This window comes from Glandiceps talaboti, chromosome 8 (assembly GCF_964340395.1).
Source record: "Glandiceps talaboti chromosome 8, keGlaTala1.1, whole genome shotgun sequence".
Lineage (NCBI taxonomy): Eukaryota > Metazoa > Hemichordata > Enteropneusta > Spengelidae > Glandiceps > Glandiceps talaboti.
Window position 1 is genome coordinate 9,278,166 of NC_135556.1, and position 17,899 is coordinate 9,296,064.

Here is a 17,899-nt window from a genome sequence, read left to right on the forward strand (position 1 = left end):
TTTGTTCTACGAACGCACTCACAGAAATATCGTAACGATATCCTTAGAAGTGTGGAACGCTCTTCGCCAACAACCACGTCACCAGATAGGTAAATCAATAGTGAACAGATCTTTTTGAATCCTCTTTAATTCAGAGATCCTAGGACACATAACTTCGATTAATTTGCTTTGAACAATTGCTCATGATTATCTTGCATACAAAAAAAATTGCTCATACAAAGCCTCATTGCAATTTTGTCCATCCACTCAAACTTGACAGATGGTGAGACACCTTCTATTATTTTTCTGAACATAGTGGATTTATTGCTTCAACCGCTTTAAGGCAATTAATGCATAAAACGTTGTTACATGTGTATACAATTAAATCACATATGTTTATTGTTGTGAGGATATAAACGGAAACAATTCTAGTAACACAATCTGAAACACATATGAGCAAAAGTTTATATCTGACTATAATATATTTGAGGACAACCCTGTATATATTTTTGGCTTATGACAAAACTGTACAATTTATCGTTTATTCCGCCTTTGCGACATGATTCCCTACAAGTGATAATTTGACATGGGTCTAGCACTATTACAGACATCATCGTACATTTTAGACATGATGATTTGTAATATCAGTCATCAAAGACTTTTTGCCATTGTTTTTATGGTTGTATCATCATTTCACCTTTATTATGATGAAAAGGTATGATATACTAGGCTAAAGATTAGGAAAATTGTTGCTGGTCAAGACATTTTGTCTAAATTGGTGATACAACGGAAATTTAATCAATATATTATATTGTTTTCATTCTAAACAAATCATGATCAAGTCACTTAGTCTACTATTAATGGCAGTTACTGTTCTTTTTATTTAAATTAGTACTTTAGAGCAAGTTCGTATGTGGATGTGGATTTGCTTGTTCATAACTGGCGAAGTTGTCTTCACTGATGTAGGGAGGGTTATTTTTGTGTTCCCCCACGGATCTGCAGACTGTATGATGATGGCCACACTGACCAGAACAATTTTTTTTGTTTATTTTGTAAGAGACATGAAAGTATAATTTTAAAAGAGTGTGACTGGGCCAATATCTTCGCTTCATTAACAACACTATTGTCTATACTAGCTTGGTCTACTTCATGCTGCATTTCTCAATTGTCCTAGACAAAGAAAAGAATAGAAACAATGCTTAATAGCCAGCCAATAAGAAGGCAAAAGAAACATATGATATAAATGATGATATACACAGGAAACCAGGACGACAAAAAAGATAAAACAAGGCGTATTGTAACTTAGGTATAGTTTTGGTAACACTTGCCAACAATGTACTTTTCCTAGATCCTCGAGAGTAAGACATTATAGTTTGCAATAACAAGACTAGTTGTGAATATTGTTGTGAAATACACTTAGACAGATTTGAATGGGTATTCCTATGGTTTAAAGTGGCCATATGGATGAGGACTGTGTATTCACTTTGGATTTTTAATTTATAAAATAATTTTTATCATAACTTCCTACTTGCAAAGTCTTTGTTTGTAACTCAATAAATTGCAGAAGCACATAATGTGTAAAATGTTTGTTATTGCATGTACAATAACAAACATTTTACCATTTTTAAAAAGCTTTTTTCAATGTAACAGAATAATTTTAGTATAGTATGAGAAACCGAGGTACTGGATGAGTTCATTACACTGTAACAGGACAGTGCAAGTTATGAAACTCTTGCTAGAATGTGTTTACATTCCTATTACATTGAACTACTGTATGCACTATCAAACTACCTACCATATTCATCTCCACTACATTGTTGAACTTCATTTGGCCTGACTTCAATGGGGAAACTGCTGCCTTATAGGAGCAAATCGATGGAACATCAAAAACTGATGGGTCCTTGATTCCTTCAGTGATGTTAACATAGGTTCCACCGATTGTATATTCGACTGAAAGAATGAAAGTATTATGTCCCTGTATAAATGTGTTTACATAAATACCTGATGTACTCACATCCCCTCTATTATAGAGGGATGTTTGGGGTGTGTATTATTTTCTTTTCTCAAGGCACCTACTCTCATTTGCCTAACATTTGCTACACCTGTCATACAATATACAAACAACAATGATCATATCCTATCTATGTTGCCGGGAAATTTACATGATTGCAGAGAAATATATATACTTATGCATCACAAATACAATATACATCACACGGAAAAAAATAAGGCAGTCTATAAAAATAAATAAATGACACATCAGTACGAAGAAATAGTAAGATAAGCTAAGCTGAAAACGGTAGGCAAATTGATGATAACAATAACAATCGGCATAGGAAATAGTTAAAGAGTAGGATACAATCAATCTCTGTTGTAAACTTTGGTAGTAAAGTAAAAACTGCAAGTGATAAAAAGCCTTTATATAGCAACTTGTAGAAAACAATCCTATCTAAATCGACTGCTCCTCTCAATGCATCTACAAAGTAACAAAGACCATTCACACAAGTCACAGTGAATATGGTTTGATTTCTTTATTTATACTATTTCCTAAGGTTATTGTCTTTCATTTGTTCCATGACTAAGCACCTCATTCACATAAAGAACAACAAAATTGAAACAATAAACAAAAACAACACACAGAAGTAAATAAAGAAATCAAGCCATATATATTCACATCGTAACCTCAGATGTTAACCAGATGACCGAAGCCTACATATATGTATTTGTCAGTTAATGTGGCCAGTGTTTTAATATACTGCAAAGAGGCCTGTGTTTTTATTACAAGGGTGATGACTAAAATGTTATGTCAGTACTTGTAAATGGGTATATTCTCCTCATATCAACTTACATGTCCCAGCTTCATCTGTGCCCACTGATTGCAGAGCCAATGGTATACAATCTTCTGTGACAGTCAGAGTAATAGTCTGAATCTGTCCCAACTGCTTAAAGGTGTATTTGTACTCACTACCTTTCAGTTTACCCATTGCATAATCATATGTCCCAAGTAATTCTGCATCATCTGTAATACCATAACATTTGTTGTTTGTTAAATTCATGTGAATCATTCAATGTCATATTATAATGATTGAGTACATAGCACTGTGGTATGCTACACATATGGGGTAACATGGAATTCATGTACATGATGGGTATACTATAATACATTACCTACATGGTTAGTGTAATGATAAAAATCTTGGTGCATAATACATACATACATACATACATACATACATACATACATATATACATACATACATACATACATACAGACAGACAGACAGACAGGCATGCATACATACATACATACATACATACATACATACATACATACATACATACAGACATACACAAACATACATGCACTCACTCACTCACTCACTCACTCACTCACTCACTCACTCACTCACTCACTCACTCACTCACTCCCTCACTCTCACTCACTCACTCACTCACTCACTCACTCACTCACTAACTCACTCACTCACTCACTCACTCACTCACTCACACAGCCATCCATTCATTCATTTTGTACATTCATTCATACATACCTGGAATACACACACTATCCTCAAATTTCATTTCTATTGGAAATTTTGTACACGTAGTCCCATCGGTAATCATGTAGTCAACTTTCTGAAATCAATGAGAACACAAAGTTTACAACATCTAAAATTATATTCTATGGGACTTTACTGGGTCTATTATTGAGACAATAGATGTGTTCATTTGATGAAGCTTTGTATACGCAATGTAGTAGTTGAAGTATATTACATTACATCATGAGAATGGCATTTTAGATAACAACACATATCCACAATAGGACAATTAAAAAATACTGCAAATGACATTGTAGCACAACTGTACAGTTTGTAAAAATGTTTATCCATATGCTAACAATAGGTGTTCATTTGCTGAATGCCGGTTGCCTATCCAATCAAGTTGCTATCTTTGCGATATACATGATCATTTGGCTGTTGCTATGGGCGTGGTCATGTTGTTAGATATATTTGCATACATTTTTGAATGTTTTTGTTCACTTGTGTATGAATTCCTGATATCTTTGCAATATACTTGATCATTTGGCTGTTGCTATAGGCGTGGTCTTGTTGCTAGGCACATTTGCATACGTTGTTTGAATGTTTTTTCAATTGTCTAGGAATCCCTGTTCTCTTTGTGAAATACACCACCGTTTGGCTGTTGCTATGGGTGTGGTCATGGTTGAATGTTTACTCACTTGCCTACAAGATGATGCTATTATTTGACCAAAATATACGTCATTTGGTTGTTGCTAAAGGTGTGGTCATGGTTGCTAGGGCCAATTTTGTCAACATGTTTTGAAGAAAATCTGCAGAAAAACACTCAGAAAATCTAATCAAGTTTCATACTCATTGACAGTACTTTTTGAGATATAAGTTTTTGACCAAAAATGAACATTTTTACACCTAATTTGCATATCACTCATGGAATCATTGTATGCTTAATATTTCTTCGTTCATACATCCCTTGATGAAATTTCAGCCCAATCTGCTCAGTGATTCTGGCACATTTTAGCACTAATTTGCATATCACTGATGGGACCATCATATCATGAACAATTCTTGTTAAAAACACCCTGAAGAATGTTTCACCCAAATGTCAGCGCAATCTGCCCTTTATATTTTGAGTTTAAGTTTTTTGACCAAAAGTCACATTTTTTGACTCACATCACAAATCGGTGGTAAGATCATTTTGATTTTGAACAATTTCCCAACGAGACACCCAAGGTAGTAATGGACCACCAAATATCATAGCGGTTTTTGACTTTAAGTTGTTTACACACACATCCGCACAGATAGATAGACAGATAGACATATACACAGACAGACAGACAGACAGTCAGACTCCGGGCGATCCCTATATCACTACTAAACCTCAGTTCAGTTGTGCTAAAAAAACCATTCCGTAGATAATTGATTTAGTTGAGACCCAAGACCTGAGATTTCCTAGTTCGAGTCCTATATGGTATAATTACGATTTCCATCCCCAATCACAGTTACCGAGTCACTACGTTCATGCATGCACACACCGATGCGCTCTCTCGTGTCGCTTACCTGGTTGAAATCTTTGATCACCTTTAAATGTGTCACTCTACCACTAGTGTGTATGATTTGTTCGAAGGCCGCCTTTTTGTTTGGTATATCGACGTGTGAATACATGGTTGTATCCTGCAATTCGGCAAACTTATACGTCGGGTAGTAGATACCACCACGTACGTTTATACGATACTCGTATTGTTCAACTGGGGGACAGCAAATAGAAGCTGTGGCATAAACGACAAAACTCAGGATAAGTAGGATCTTCATGGTTGTTCGGGTGGTCTGAAGCTCTATGCGGCGAACAGAAGCTAAAATCCAGTCATGTACCTGGTACGCCGGTGAAGAGGCCTTTATATACAGTTCGAGAACTATGACGCAATCGTCATAAGATCGGATCATGTGAAATAACATTAGTGACGTAATCGGAAAATTCCATTATTTTGTAGGGATCTGCATCCGTCTGAAGGTTATGTCTCGGACGACTTGCCACGAACTACCGCAACATCATCATGACCGCGACGCGAAAGGTGCTCCTGTATCTTAATTGTTTACTAGTATTTTGTGTGATATGTATTATTGCCAGTCCGAATTGCCATTTTTGTTATTTTTAAATTTTAGCGTGTAATTTTGACTTGCCTGTGAGGAGGTGTAATAAATAAAAAAAAACCACCCTAAACTAAACGTCACTGTGGTAGGATCTTCATCTGCAACATGGAATTTGAAGCATGCAATAAGATATTGCCTAAGTACCAAAAAATATTAAATTATCAAAACAAATGTAAATGCTCAATGAAATTTAAATCTAGCAATATTCGTCATATTTGTTTTCATATATATATATGCATATATGTGTGTGTATATATAATGTACTTGTGTGCATATATGTGTGTATAATATATATATATATATATATATATATATATATATATATATAAAATGTACATGTGTGTGTATTACATTATCAAATTATGTGAAATTTTAATCTTAATTTAAGAAATTCATTCAAACTTGGACATTTGGCTTATCCTTGAACAAACCCGCCTTCACTGAGTAGATGTAAACTAACATTTTGTGTACTTTGATTTTGTTCTACAAAATATCCCCAGGAAGGAAAAATGGAGTTATTGTTGATGCACATTCATAACCCGGTGAGTACCCTTGGATGGACGTTCAATGGGACCACACAATGGTCCGATGTTTACATTCGTTTTCCAGGTGAATGCCGTGACTCGAATCATGATGAAATTGGTCATGCATCGTGTCATGTTAACATTATTACTCAATTTTGGAAGAGAGATATTGGTCTGTGAATGGGGGTCCTTCAACTACCACGAATGGTGTGATTTTATAAGCAGTGAACCTGATAAAGGCAGACAATTAAATTCAATGTACCTTGGATATTCGAAAGCATTTGATTCTGTAAAACCATCTACGTATTTCTCATACACGTACACAGGTTGAAATTCAATGGAATTTTCGAATGATTTCATTCGTATTTATGATTTTTATTCAAAATATGTACATGGAGAAAAAAGTTGTAGTTAGTCCAAAGTGGAAAGTCTTTTCATCTGAATGTTTATTACTGTCGTTCTTGCACTCTACGACTATTGTTGTTTGAATCTAGCTTTTCATTGCCTTTGTTGAGAAACAACAAAAGTGTCTTGCTCGTCTTGTATAGTCCTATAACACTGCATGCTAACGTTGTCTTTTTTCGGTATCGTGTACTTTTGAGGAACTGTTAATTTCTGATGAGTCACCAAGTGCATGACGTAGAGAAGATACATGAATGTTGACCGAAATATGTACTATGAGGTGTCTCAGCAAGTAGAAGTATTGGAACGGTTAACAACGTAAAAAATCATAGCTGACAAAAGAGGGCTGTATTTACACAGCCCGGAATCTATGTCGTAAAGTCTACACTGTAGTACAATACGGCATACGTCACTTACACTGATTGTTCGATCGATTTGCTTAAGAATTGGTTTCAGCGGCGTGAATAGCATCAATAGGTGTTTCTGTGTTAACACTGACCAAGGAGTCGTACTCAGTAGAAGGTGACAAAATGGAGGAAATGGGCGAAGTGAAGCAGGTCAGTGCTGTCTGTATATTTTGCAACTTGTACTCGAATAATTAGTATTAGATTACAATTGGGAATAACTCTTGATTTTTGCTGAAATTGATTGATTTCTATTGACACGGTCCAGAGAGGCATGCAAGCAAGCAAGCAACGGTAATGTTCAGCGTCACTAAATAAATTCCCCACTCGTATTGTGTAACGGTGGACGTTGTCGGTTTCAATACCATTTCAATTTCATGTTGACGTACAGTACGTAGGGACAAATACTGTGGCACAAAGGACTTCCACAGATATTGTATTTCAGCTATGCCTAGAAAATAAATTGAACGTGTAAAAATGGGGTAGTTAGTTGATCATAAGATGTAGCCTGAGGGAAGTCCTTGTAGTCGAAGCAGTAACATGTCGTTATCTGCTTAGATTGTAGTACAAGTGCTGATGACATAACACATGTAACAGCAGGCCAAGGTACTCTACTTTCTCGGTGCTGAGTAAGACTACATAAATATCATGCACTCTGTATATTCTTTTCCAAGTTTACTTCTTAAAGAATAAGTAAGGGTGGAAGAGAACGTGTATACTAAAGCAGTAATGGAACAATAGATTATAAAAATAAGTGAAAATGTAAGAAAATTCGATATCAAACAGTCTGTTACAATTAGCGACATCCAAAGTATTACTAATACAGCGATGTTCTAAATCACCTAGTTGAACCTCTGTTAATTACATAACAGCTAACCAATGCAATCCTGCTATACAAAATGCCGATCCCGCTAGCAACTCAAGTTAAATGTCTATTCTTTTGTTAGCGACTAACAGAACTGCTAGCAAATGCAAACGCCAGCAACAGCAAACACCATTTTGTCAACATGCATTCGAGTACGCCAAGGTGTGTCACATGACTTCTGAGTCTTTGTAAAAACGTTTATTGTTTGGGGAACACCTGCAACGTCAATATGTAGATACAGTTACACTGCAGTTCATTCAGCAAATCCCGGCTGGCCTTGTGCTACATGCACAGATGCGCCGGTTAGCAAATACCTGCGAAATGTCAACATGGATGACACAGGGGGAGGGGTGGTGACCCGGGGTGGTGACATATACCTGTCGATATACATTGTCATTGTGATTATTGCAGGTAATAACCCTAAAGTTCACTCTAGATTCTGTGTCTAGATCCCCTAGTAAAAAGCGTACGCCAAAACTCTTCTGACATTCTGCAGATCTGAAGTTCACTTGATGTGTAACTGGATACAATGCGTAGTATCGAGGAATGGAGAACAAATACAGTATACATTTACACCTACACACGTATTTGTTCGTTGTTTCAGTGCTTTGTTTTCTTAACCACACCTTGCCAATAGTAACCCTGTCACAAGCACGAGACTTTTACTATTTGGTGTATGACCTCTACAAGGTCGTACAATAGTGATTACCTCACGGATAAAAGATATAAATGTAGAAATGAGACTTGCTGTGTACATGCATATTTACAACTGCATGTTGTAATTGTTCGAATGACCTTCAAAAAGGGTAGTGACTCTCAGTTCCCTGTCATTTATAATGTGTCGTCAAATTGTATGAAAATCAATTGACCTTTGAATTACATTGCAATGATTTTGGAATTTTTCAACAGCGAATACATTGTTTGAAGGTTGACCCAAAATAGCCATTAAAATTGTGATATATTCTTTCAAGTGGTGTGATATTAAGAAAGTAAATTTTGGTATTTCTGCTTTTATGTATTAGTATTCTGCCATGAGATGTTGTACCATGCAATTAAGTGATACATAATCTTTATTTTGAGTAGACTCGGTATACGTTCCCCTAAAACTGGGGGTGGGGTGGGGTGGGGGTACGGTCACCCACGTGACATTATATAGGGCATCACAACCTAGATGTATACTTCACGTAGGTCCTATAATTATGGTGATGAGTCATAGTAATTTATACAGTAAGATGCAGACTAGGACATCACATGTCCGAAATTGCCCGAGGTTACCCGAATACCCTTTGACCTATTACTCACAGGGAGTAGTTTTATTCTTAGTTTGTGTTCAGACCACTATTTACTAGTAGTGGTCTGAGGTTTGTGATAAAAATAATTTGTTGCGTAAGTCACCTCTAGTCAAGCGGAAATATGGCAAGGACATATTACATTATATCACATTACATTAATTAAGCAACATATCGATTTTACACGATTATTACATATTATTAAATATTTCACCTTTTTAATCACTATGAAAGACAATGTTCCGGTACTATCCCCGAGACATACTTTGAGATAGTATATACGTCAATCGTGTGCCTTCAATAGTAGATTTTCCGGTTCCAAGATGCATTGCGCGAGACGACGTCGCTCATGTTGTTATATTTAGTCTTTGTTACGTTTGAAATAACATTTTCATCAGGAAATGATGGAACGGCATGTTGACCTCTTTGATTTTGATTGATTATGGTACAAGGACTGAACGCCATCAATGACAGACAGTGATTTTACAGGTGAACCCATGTACGGCCAGCTGACAACATCAGCCTGAGTAGCACGTGCTAACCCCTCAGCACGTACACAATACATGGTTGCATGGATAGACGCGCAATGCATCTCGGGACCGGTAACAGGTCATTCAATATGTTAAACATTTCTTACAAAGTAAATTAATCAATTGTATACAGCAAATGTGTTATATGAAATATTGGTCGTGCAGTAGTTCTGAGACAAGACACATTTTGGCATGGATTTCGAAAATGGCGAAATTGATATGAGAACTCAACGAAAAAGTCAATTCCAAATTAGAATTGAAATGGATATGTTCAAATGATAGTTACAGGCGCATACTTGCCCCACCCCACATGCACATACATACACATACACATACACATACACATACACATACACATACACACATACATACCGTGCCATACATACATACATACATACATACATACATACATACATACATACATACATACATACATACATGTACGCACACACATTATTTTTTAAAACTCAATCATTCTTGCTTGTCTGTTCTAGTACGATTCAATTACTGGTAATATTCGATTATGTATCCAATTAGACTGTAAGATACATCGTGTCCTTCCGCCCTCACCTTCGGGGTTGACAGATGTGTGAGGGCGTCCCGGCATGGCATACCTTACAGACTAATTAATATCCAATCAAACGTATATTTCTACGTGTGTGTGTGTGTGTGTGTGTGTGTCAAACAAATCATGTATATCAGTTATCTATCTAACACACACATTCATTCATTCATTCATTCATTCATTCAATCATTCATTCATTCGTTCGTTCATTCGTTCATTCATTCATTCATTCATTCATTCATTCATTCATTCATTCATTCATTCATTCATTCATTCATTCATTCATTCATTCATTCATTCATTCATTTAGTTATTAATGTTTTCCCTTTTTATTCTTTCAATCATGCACGTGTTAATACAGCCAGTGAATTCGGATGCTGAGGCTGGTAAAAGTCCCCCGACTTATGATGCAGCACAGTCAGGTACGGCTACTCTACATGATTCCTTGCAGTTGATTATTTCCCTTCTGGTAAAAGCAAATCACGAAGTACAAATACCAACTGTCAACAGTTCAGATTCCATGACATAATGTTGTTACACAAATACTTCTAAAGTGGCATTGTACACAACTGTGCACGTACGCTTTGCGTGATAAAAGAAGTAGTCTCTACCCGTAGGGGGTCTTGTGAAACAAGTTAAGCTCTTAGTTACTTTGTGTTCATTTACTGCTGCTGTGAAACAAGCTCTACGCATTGTTGTCCATAGTCGGTAACAATCCGCGTAAGACGGAACATAAATTCAATAGGACATGTGTTATCTTGATAAAGTAGTGTGGGAAATTATCTTGAACAAAACTCGCACAAAGACAGAGGCACATGCAAAATTATTTACTATTTTTAAAATCTATTAATATTGTTTATTTCGAGAACATTACACACTTACGAGTCTAAAAAGCCATAAAAGAGAACTTATTTAAAATCCCATAATCGGATAATGATGCAGTAGTATTTTCGCTCTTTTTAACGGTCAAAGTTAAACCGTTTGAAATTCGTACTCCCTAGCCTCCTAATACTGAACAATATTGTAATGGCATTGTTATAGGCAACACAGACATCGTTAATACATTTTTAAGAGTAAAAAACACTCCATGAATATGAAGTTTACGTAGACGAATAATGAACTTAAAATAGTACCCCTTGACAAGAAATGAACAGTTCCCAAAATTACGGATTATAGCATATTGGCTTTGGTATAAGGATATCTCATATGACGTTATTATCGTCACCAGTACAATTCAAGATAACTCCTAAATATATACAAATGGTTATACAAAGGACAACACACAGTGTTATTAAGTTTGATGTGAGGTATATTTTGAAATGTTAAATTTTCAGGTGAAATATATTAATAGAGAGATTAGGCTCCTTTGCATTGAAAATGATGATGTCTGGCATATTTCCATCAGGTTTGTAGAAGACACCTGAGGCACTCAACTGACGGACATACCAGAACAATGTCATCTGCGTACAAAAGACGATAGGTGCATTTGCCTCCAAGGCGACAACCAATGTTCGTTTCAGTTTAGCGAGTTACTTTCAATTATCAATGTACACGTGGAAGACGGGGCAATATAATGCCTCCCTGTCTAACACCATTACAGATAAAAAAAAAAACCCGTTCAAATGAAACAGAGCCCCATCCGACACAGCCCATGGATACCAATGATCTAAAATTGTGCCGGTAAAATTGAAAATAGGTACACCTCTACGAAGCAGTTTACGAAAACGTGTCCAGTGGTTTACCCTATCAGAGGCAATAGTATTATAGCATCTAATGAACATCCTTATTTATGATGATTATAACAACAAAAGTAGAAAGACACTTTTTCTCTAAACCCAAATTTATAATCAGTCCAAAAAGTACAAAAACGATCGCATACTAATTTAATACAGTTTGGAGATGACAGTAGTAATAGCAATTGGTCGAGAATTTCCGACATCTGTGACGTCACCATTTTTATCTTTAACTGAAATAATACTATCTAACACAAGGCACACGGTAAATAACCACGAATATAAGCAGCTGCAAACAACAGTTACCGTTACATTACCGTCAGCTTGTAACATGGCAAACATGGAACGAAAGAATGTCATTTCATAATTTTCACGATGTACTGTTATATATCTAATAATGATGATAGAAATACAAGTTAATGGCAAATAATACTCTAAGACTAGGAACGTTGTTTTGACGAATGTTTACAAACAGTAATTATGATTTACAGATCCCCCACCAACGTATGAAGAGACGATGAAGGATCGTCTTAAAAAGGCGAAACAAGAATCTACGGGAACAAAAGACTTTGCTATGGCTGTGTTCAAGATCGTATGTGGTTCAGGTAAATGAAACCGTGTAATATGTACATGTATGTATGTATGTATGTATGTATGTATGTATGTATGTATGTATGTATGTATGTGTGTGTGTGTAATGTATGTATGTATGTATGTATGTATGTATGTATGTATGTATGTATGTATGTATGTATGTATGTAAGTATGTATGTATGTATGTATGTATGTATGTATGTATGTATTTATGTATGTATGTATGTATGTATGTATGTATGTATGTATGTATGTATGTATGTGTGTGTGTATGTATGTATGTATGTACGTACGTATGTATGTATGTATGTATGTATGTATGTATGTATGTATGTATGTATGTGTTTGTGTGTGTGTGTATGTATGTATGTATGTATGTATGTATGTATGTATGTATGTATATATGCATATATATGTGTTGTACATGTTCACGTGTGTATGTGTGTAAGTATGAGTTTAGGTATGTCTGGTACTTTTTCACTTGACAAAAAGGTTACTGTTACAGTTTATGCGGCTTTCACATCCACACCTTGAACTGTAGTGATGAATTCATCTATTGTTATGTAATGTTATATATGTTTGGTTCTTTCAGCTGCATTACTTCTTGGCTGTTTTATCGTCACTGGAATCCTGATGGCAATACCTATTGCAATGATCGTCATGGGTAAGTAAAGAATGGTGAACAACCATCCCTAGGCATATCCATAGTTGACAAATTCTTGTCCCCTACAGTTTCTAAAATGGTCATCTTCTCTTGCCAAAACTTACCCGATTTATATCATTTCCGTTTGATTTTTGCCTTATCATTATTTCTGGCTTTTCGCTATTTTTCACAATCTTATTATTTCTCTTCAAATATCTTGTCTCTATTTCGCATTTACTGTTTCCTTTACTTTTAGTGTATCGTTTAACAGCAAAGGAAACTCAGTTGTGTAGAATACCCAGTCAGACCTGATTCAGTTTTTCCCAGGCTTGTAGAAGGTGATTTGATAAACAAGGACAACATCAAATACACCATGCGGAGGGTCTATGTTTTGACAGACAATACACAAAATATTAATCACATCATGGTTATACCACCACTGCGCATGCGTGTGAAGTATACATGGGCAATTACCATGGGCACGGTGTGATTGGAAACAAATACATGTAAATGCTAAAATTGTGTTTCAATTTAGTACTAGTATATACAACGTTGTAAATCCCCTCTGAAAGAAATAGACATAAACAGCTCAGACCACTGCACTATCTTACTATATAGAAAACTATTGGTCTGAGTTCTGACTGTCGATTCTGCACAGTTTATTTTCTTTTGCTGGATCATTTGTCAAGTATCGAGCAGAACAGGTCGGCGTACTAGGTGTACAGAAGTCCCCCTCTTTCCTCATCATCCAAGAAAAACATGGTGGCAAACGATAAGACACTTATTTACTTATCATGCATTCTCTACAGGTGCTATGAATAAAGACGATTGTCCAGCAGAGCCATATATACCCATATACCTAATCGTAGCCGGTGCATGTTCGCTGGCGGTATGTGTTTTATCGATGTGTGGATGTCTTAGAAATAGGGGAGATAAAGACGAAGGCGAAGGGGATGGTGGTTGCGGTATCGCAGGATGTTGTACTGGCTGTTTTTCTGGTCTTATCTCTCTGTTCCTAACGGCATGGTTCATAGCAGGTAGGAATATAATGGCTTAGCGAGAGAGAGAGAGAGAGAGAGAGAGAGAGAGAGAGAGAGAGAGAGAGAGAGAGAGAGAGAGAGAGAGAGAGAGAGAGAGAGAGAGAGAGAGAGAGAGAGAGAGAGAGAGAGAGAGAGAGAGAGAGAGAGAGAGAGAGAGAGAGAGAGAGAGAGAGAGAGAGAGAGAGAGTGAGAGAGAGAGAGAGAGAGAGAGAGAGAGAGTGTGTGTGTGTGTGTGTGTGTGTATGTGTGTGTGTGTGCATGTGTTGATAATGTATCGTAATTCCTCAATGTATCATTTGTTTGCAGGTAATGTGTGGATCTATCGTACACATGAACCGTCTTACGACTCTGAAACAGAAAACTACTGTGATAAGACTCTGTATCTGTTCTCATTTTGGCTGATGACGACATCCTACATATTCACCGGATTGGCATGTTGTATTGGTATACTATGTGGATGTATAGCCGCCTGTGTCGGTGGCAAAAATTGAGTTCAAAGGAGAGCGCCTGCGGATTACGTCATTGGATAGACCATTGACGTTGTGTACTTGAAGAGTAGGAATTGAAGTGTCATTATTTTCCGAGTATGCTTTCTTGAGAATGTCCCTTAGAGTTAGATTGTGAAAGTGGTTAAAATCTGTAATATATGATTGTTATCCCCCCTATATTTCTCTCTCTCAGTAGAGTATCTATATGATGAAGGCCAATTGCTACATTTGATTGTCTGGCGCCATGTATCTTACTTCCATTGCTAGATCTTATTGTCTGGCGCCATGTACTTACTACCATTGCTAGATCTTATTGTCTGGCGCCATGTATCTTACTCCATTGCTAGATCTTATTGTCTGGCGCCATGTATCTTACTTTCATTGCTAGATCTTATTGTCTGGCGCCATGTATCTTACTTTCATTGCTAGATCTTATTGTCTGGCGCCATGTATCTTACTTCCATTGCTAGATCTTATCATCTTGCGCGACAAAAATCTAACAAACATTTCTAGGTCTTATCGTCTCACACCGACAAACTGTTATTAAATGAGGGTTGGGTATTTAGTTTTGGATGATAATCAATAAACAATTTCATCATGTCTTCCTACTTGAAAAATCAATTTGAAACAACATATGCCAAGTCCCTGTTTATAACTCAATAACGTGCAAAAGATTAATACATATGTAAAATCTTTGTTATTGTACGTACAATAACCCCCCTTTTACACGTTGAAAAACAAACTTTTTTTGCAATGTATTGAGTATAAAACACATACTTTGTCAATGTTGTTTCACGTTAAATTTTCAAGTAATGAACCACGATGAAATTTGTTATATAAATGAAAAATCCAAAATAAATACCCAATCCTCATCCATGTGGCCACTTTAACATTGCTGGTAGAAGTGTCATATTGAAAACCTGAAGAAAGTAAAGGTTGTTACAATGCATAATTATGACCTTGCTAGGAATTTTTAAGACAGTGATAACGTTATCACGTTCAAGTTTTAAAAAATGTAGCAATGTTGGTAATATAAGATATTTTGTAAAGCTAGACGATAAAACGTTTGAATTGGAATGTTACATTTTTGTTGAACCCAGCAATGTTTTGTTTCAAGTCAACTGGTTTCTAGTGTATGGGCATTTTATATAGTAGTACATTTTACTCTTCCGTTTAACATGCAAATGAACAACCACATATCACACAACATTCACGTGATTTTGCTTACAGTGAATTTCTGAGTGACATTTTTATGCAACGTCTATTTGCATGGTAACGTAGTAACATAACGTGAATGTTGCCAAACGCATATTAAGTTATATAACCAATTAAATATGATTATTTGCTACAATTGATTACCAAAGATTGATGATTTCAAATCATGATGATTTACTATGATATTAAAGATAATAATCCGCGTTATTTTGAAGATCATTCTACACGATAAATATATCAGTGATTGATTTGAGATAATTAATACAACTCAATAGGGCTAATAATTCCATTCCATTCCACATAGTAGTGCTATAAGTCTGGAAGGTACTCCGTGATGGGGCGCCCTCACACATCGGTCGGATAGGACAGGCCAGTGAGGGCGGAGCGACACGGCGTATCTTACAGTCTTGAGGCTATATACAAAGCATGATTCGAGGCTAATGAATAAAAGTCCGTTCAGTGACTAGTACTTATCGTAAAATTTGAATATCAGAACAAATGTCACCAATGTAATTTACATTCATGAATATTTAATAGCTTTCGAATCCTGCTCTGGATGACGTCATTGTAATGGATTTACATGTACATACTAATATGATATATATTGGACTTTTTTCTGTTGTAGAGCCCCTTATATAGTATATGGTTTCAGGGTTTTTTCTCTGTATATATATATTTCATTATAAGATATGAAACTTCCATTGTGTTGTTGTATGTATACATGTGTTTCACCTATATACACGTGTATAGTGATAACCCTACTAACGAAATTGTCATCTTATCAAAACGCAACTCAAAGAAGAAATTCTGTTTGTCTTATTTTCAGTTGTTATATATTTAAAAAAAACTACTCGTCATCGACGAGTGCTGATGGGATTCCGCTAACGCTATCTCAGGTATTTCACTATGTGTAATAGAGGCCTGCAGCTGTCATACGCTCATACACCTGGCATTGTTTTAAATTTTGTTCAACGAAAGCATTTCACGATGCAACCTTGAATTTGTTTCAGAGTTGTGTAATTTACAGTTGTTTCGAAGCACTGTCGCGTGCTTTATCATCGGTCAGTCACTGCGAACTTTAACTTTTTGTTTGCTTTCAAAAGTTAGACTCGTCGTAGAGGGCGGGATGCGAGTGCAATTACTAGTAGTAGGATATATTCGTTTTCGGAGTTACTTAATTTGGGCATTGATTTGTGTAAGACAGCATAGGCAAGTTTAAGATTATTGTCTTTTTTAACAATGCGGTTAGGGTTAGCGGAATCCTATTCCCACTTATCCACTCATTCATAGCACTTACCATTTGTAACGGGTTACCATCACCTTGCTATCCAAACATAATGTGCCTCTTACAATTATATTTATAACCAAATAATTTGGGTATGATTATAAAGCAAAGAATCACATATAAACTCAGAGGTGAGGATTAAAACTCATTTATTTTGTTTTTTGTATAAAAATTGGTTACATGTCATGACTACTTTTTTTTTGATAAAACAATGATTTTACCCAACAAGTTTTGAACAATAATAAATGTGAAACCTTTTCTGTCAAGTTATGTGATTGTGTGTCTCTTTATCGTGTGATCACAAAAAAAGTTGTAACAACACTACTGTCGCATAATAAAGCAATCATGTCACCTCCACAATTTCATCTGGTGGTCAAAATTCAACATATCAAATTGTGCTTATGAGGCGGCACCAGATGAGTTTATCATCATCAACGGAAAAAGACAGTAACTGTTCTTCCAATCTGTAATGCACTGTACAACATTTTACCCACAACTCTCTCTGATTTGTAGTGTTGGACATCATCTCCTTGAAGTCAGACAAATCTCACCAGTGTATAGGGTTTTGTAAAAACATTTTTTCCATTTGGCAAGCGTAGAATTGCCACTGGTGAGTTTCTGAATACCCATTTTCATTGGTTCTGGTACCAGTGCTTTAT

The 17,899-nt window shown here is 36.0% G+C and overlaps 2 protein-coding genes across 2 annotated transcripts; one reads left to right on the plus strand and one right to left on the minus strand.

The window, feature by feature from the left end:
• Positions 1 to 401: 401 nt before the first annotated feature.
• Positions 402 to 5,392, minus strand: LOC144439006 (ependymin-related protein 1-like). The gene is made up of 5 exons (XM_078128244.1): positions 5,073 to 5,392; positions 3,531 to 3,615; positions 2,828 to 2,998; positions 1,775 to 1,929; positions 402 to 1,149 (listed from the first exon to the last, which is right to left on the minus strand). The coding sequence occupies exons 1-5, from the start codon at positions 5,322 to 5,324 to the stop codon at positions 1,141 to 1,143; spliced, it is 672 nt and encodes a 223-aa protein (XP_077984370.1). The 5' UTR covers positions 5,325 to 5,392; the 3' UTR covers positions 402 to 1,140.
• A 1,679-nt stretch (positions 5,393 to 7,071) lies between these two features.
• LOC144438794 (transmembrane protein 272-like) lies at positions 7,072 to 17,417 on the plus strand. The gene is made up of 6 exons (XM_078127966.1): positions 7,072 to 7,146; positions 10,604 to 10,664; positions 12,467 to 12,580; positions 13,162 to 13,233; positions 14,022 to 14,249; positions 14,559 to 17,417. The coding sequence occupies exons 1-6, from the start codon at positions 7,120 to 7,122 to the stop codon at positions 14,741 to 14,743; spliced, it is 687 nt and encodes a 228-aa protein (XP_077984092.1). The 5' UTR covers positions 7,072 to 7,119; the 3' UTR covers positions 14,744 to 17,417.
• Positions 17,418 to 17,899: the final 482 nt, after the last annotated feature.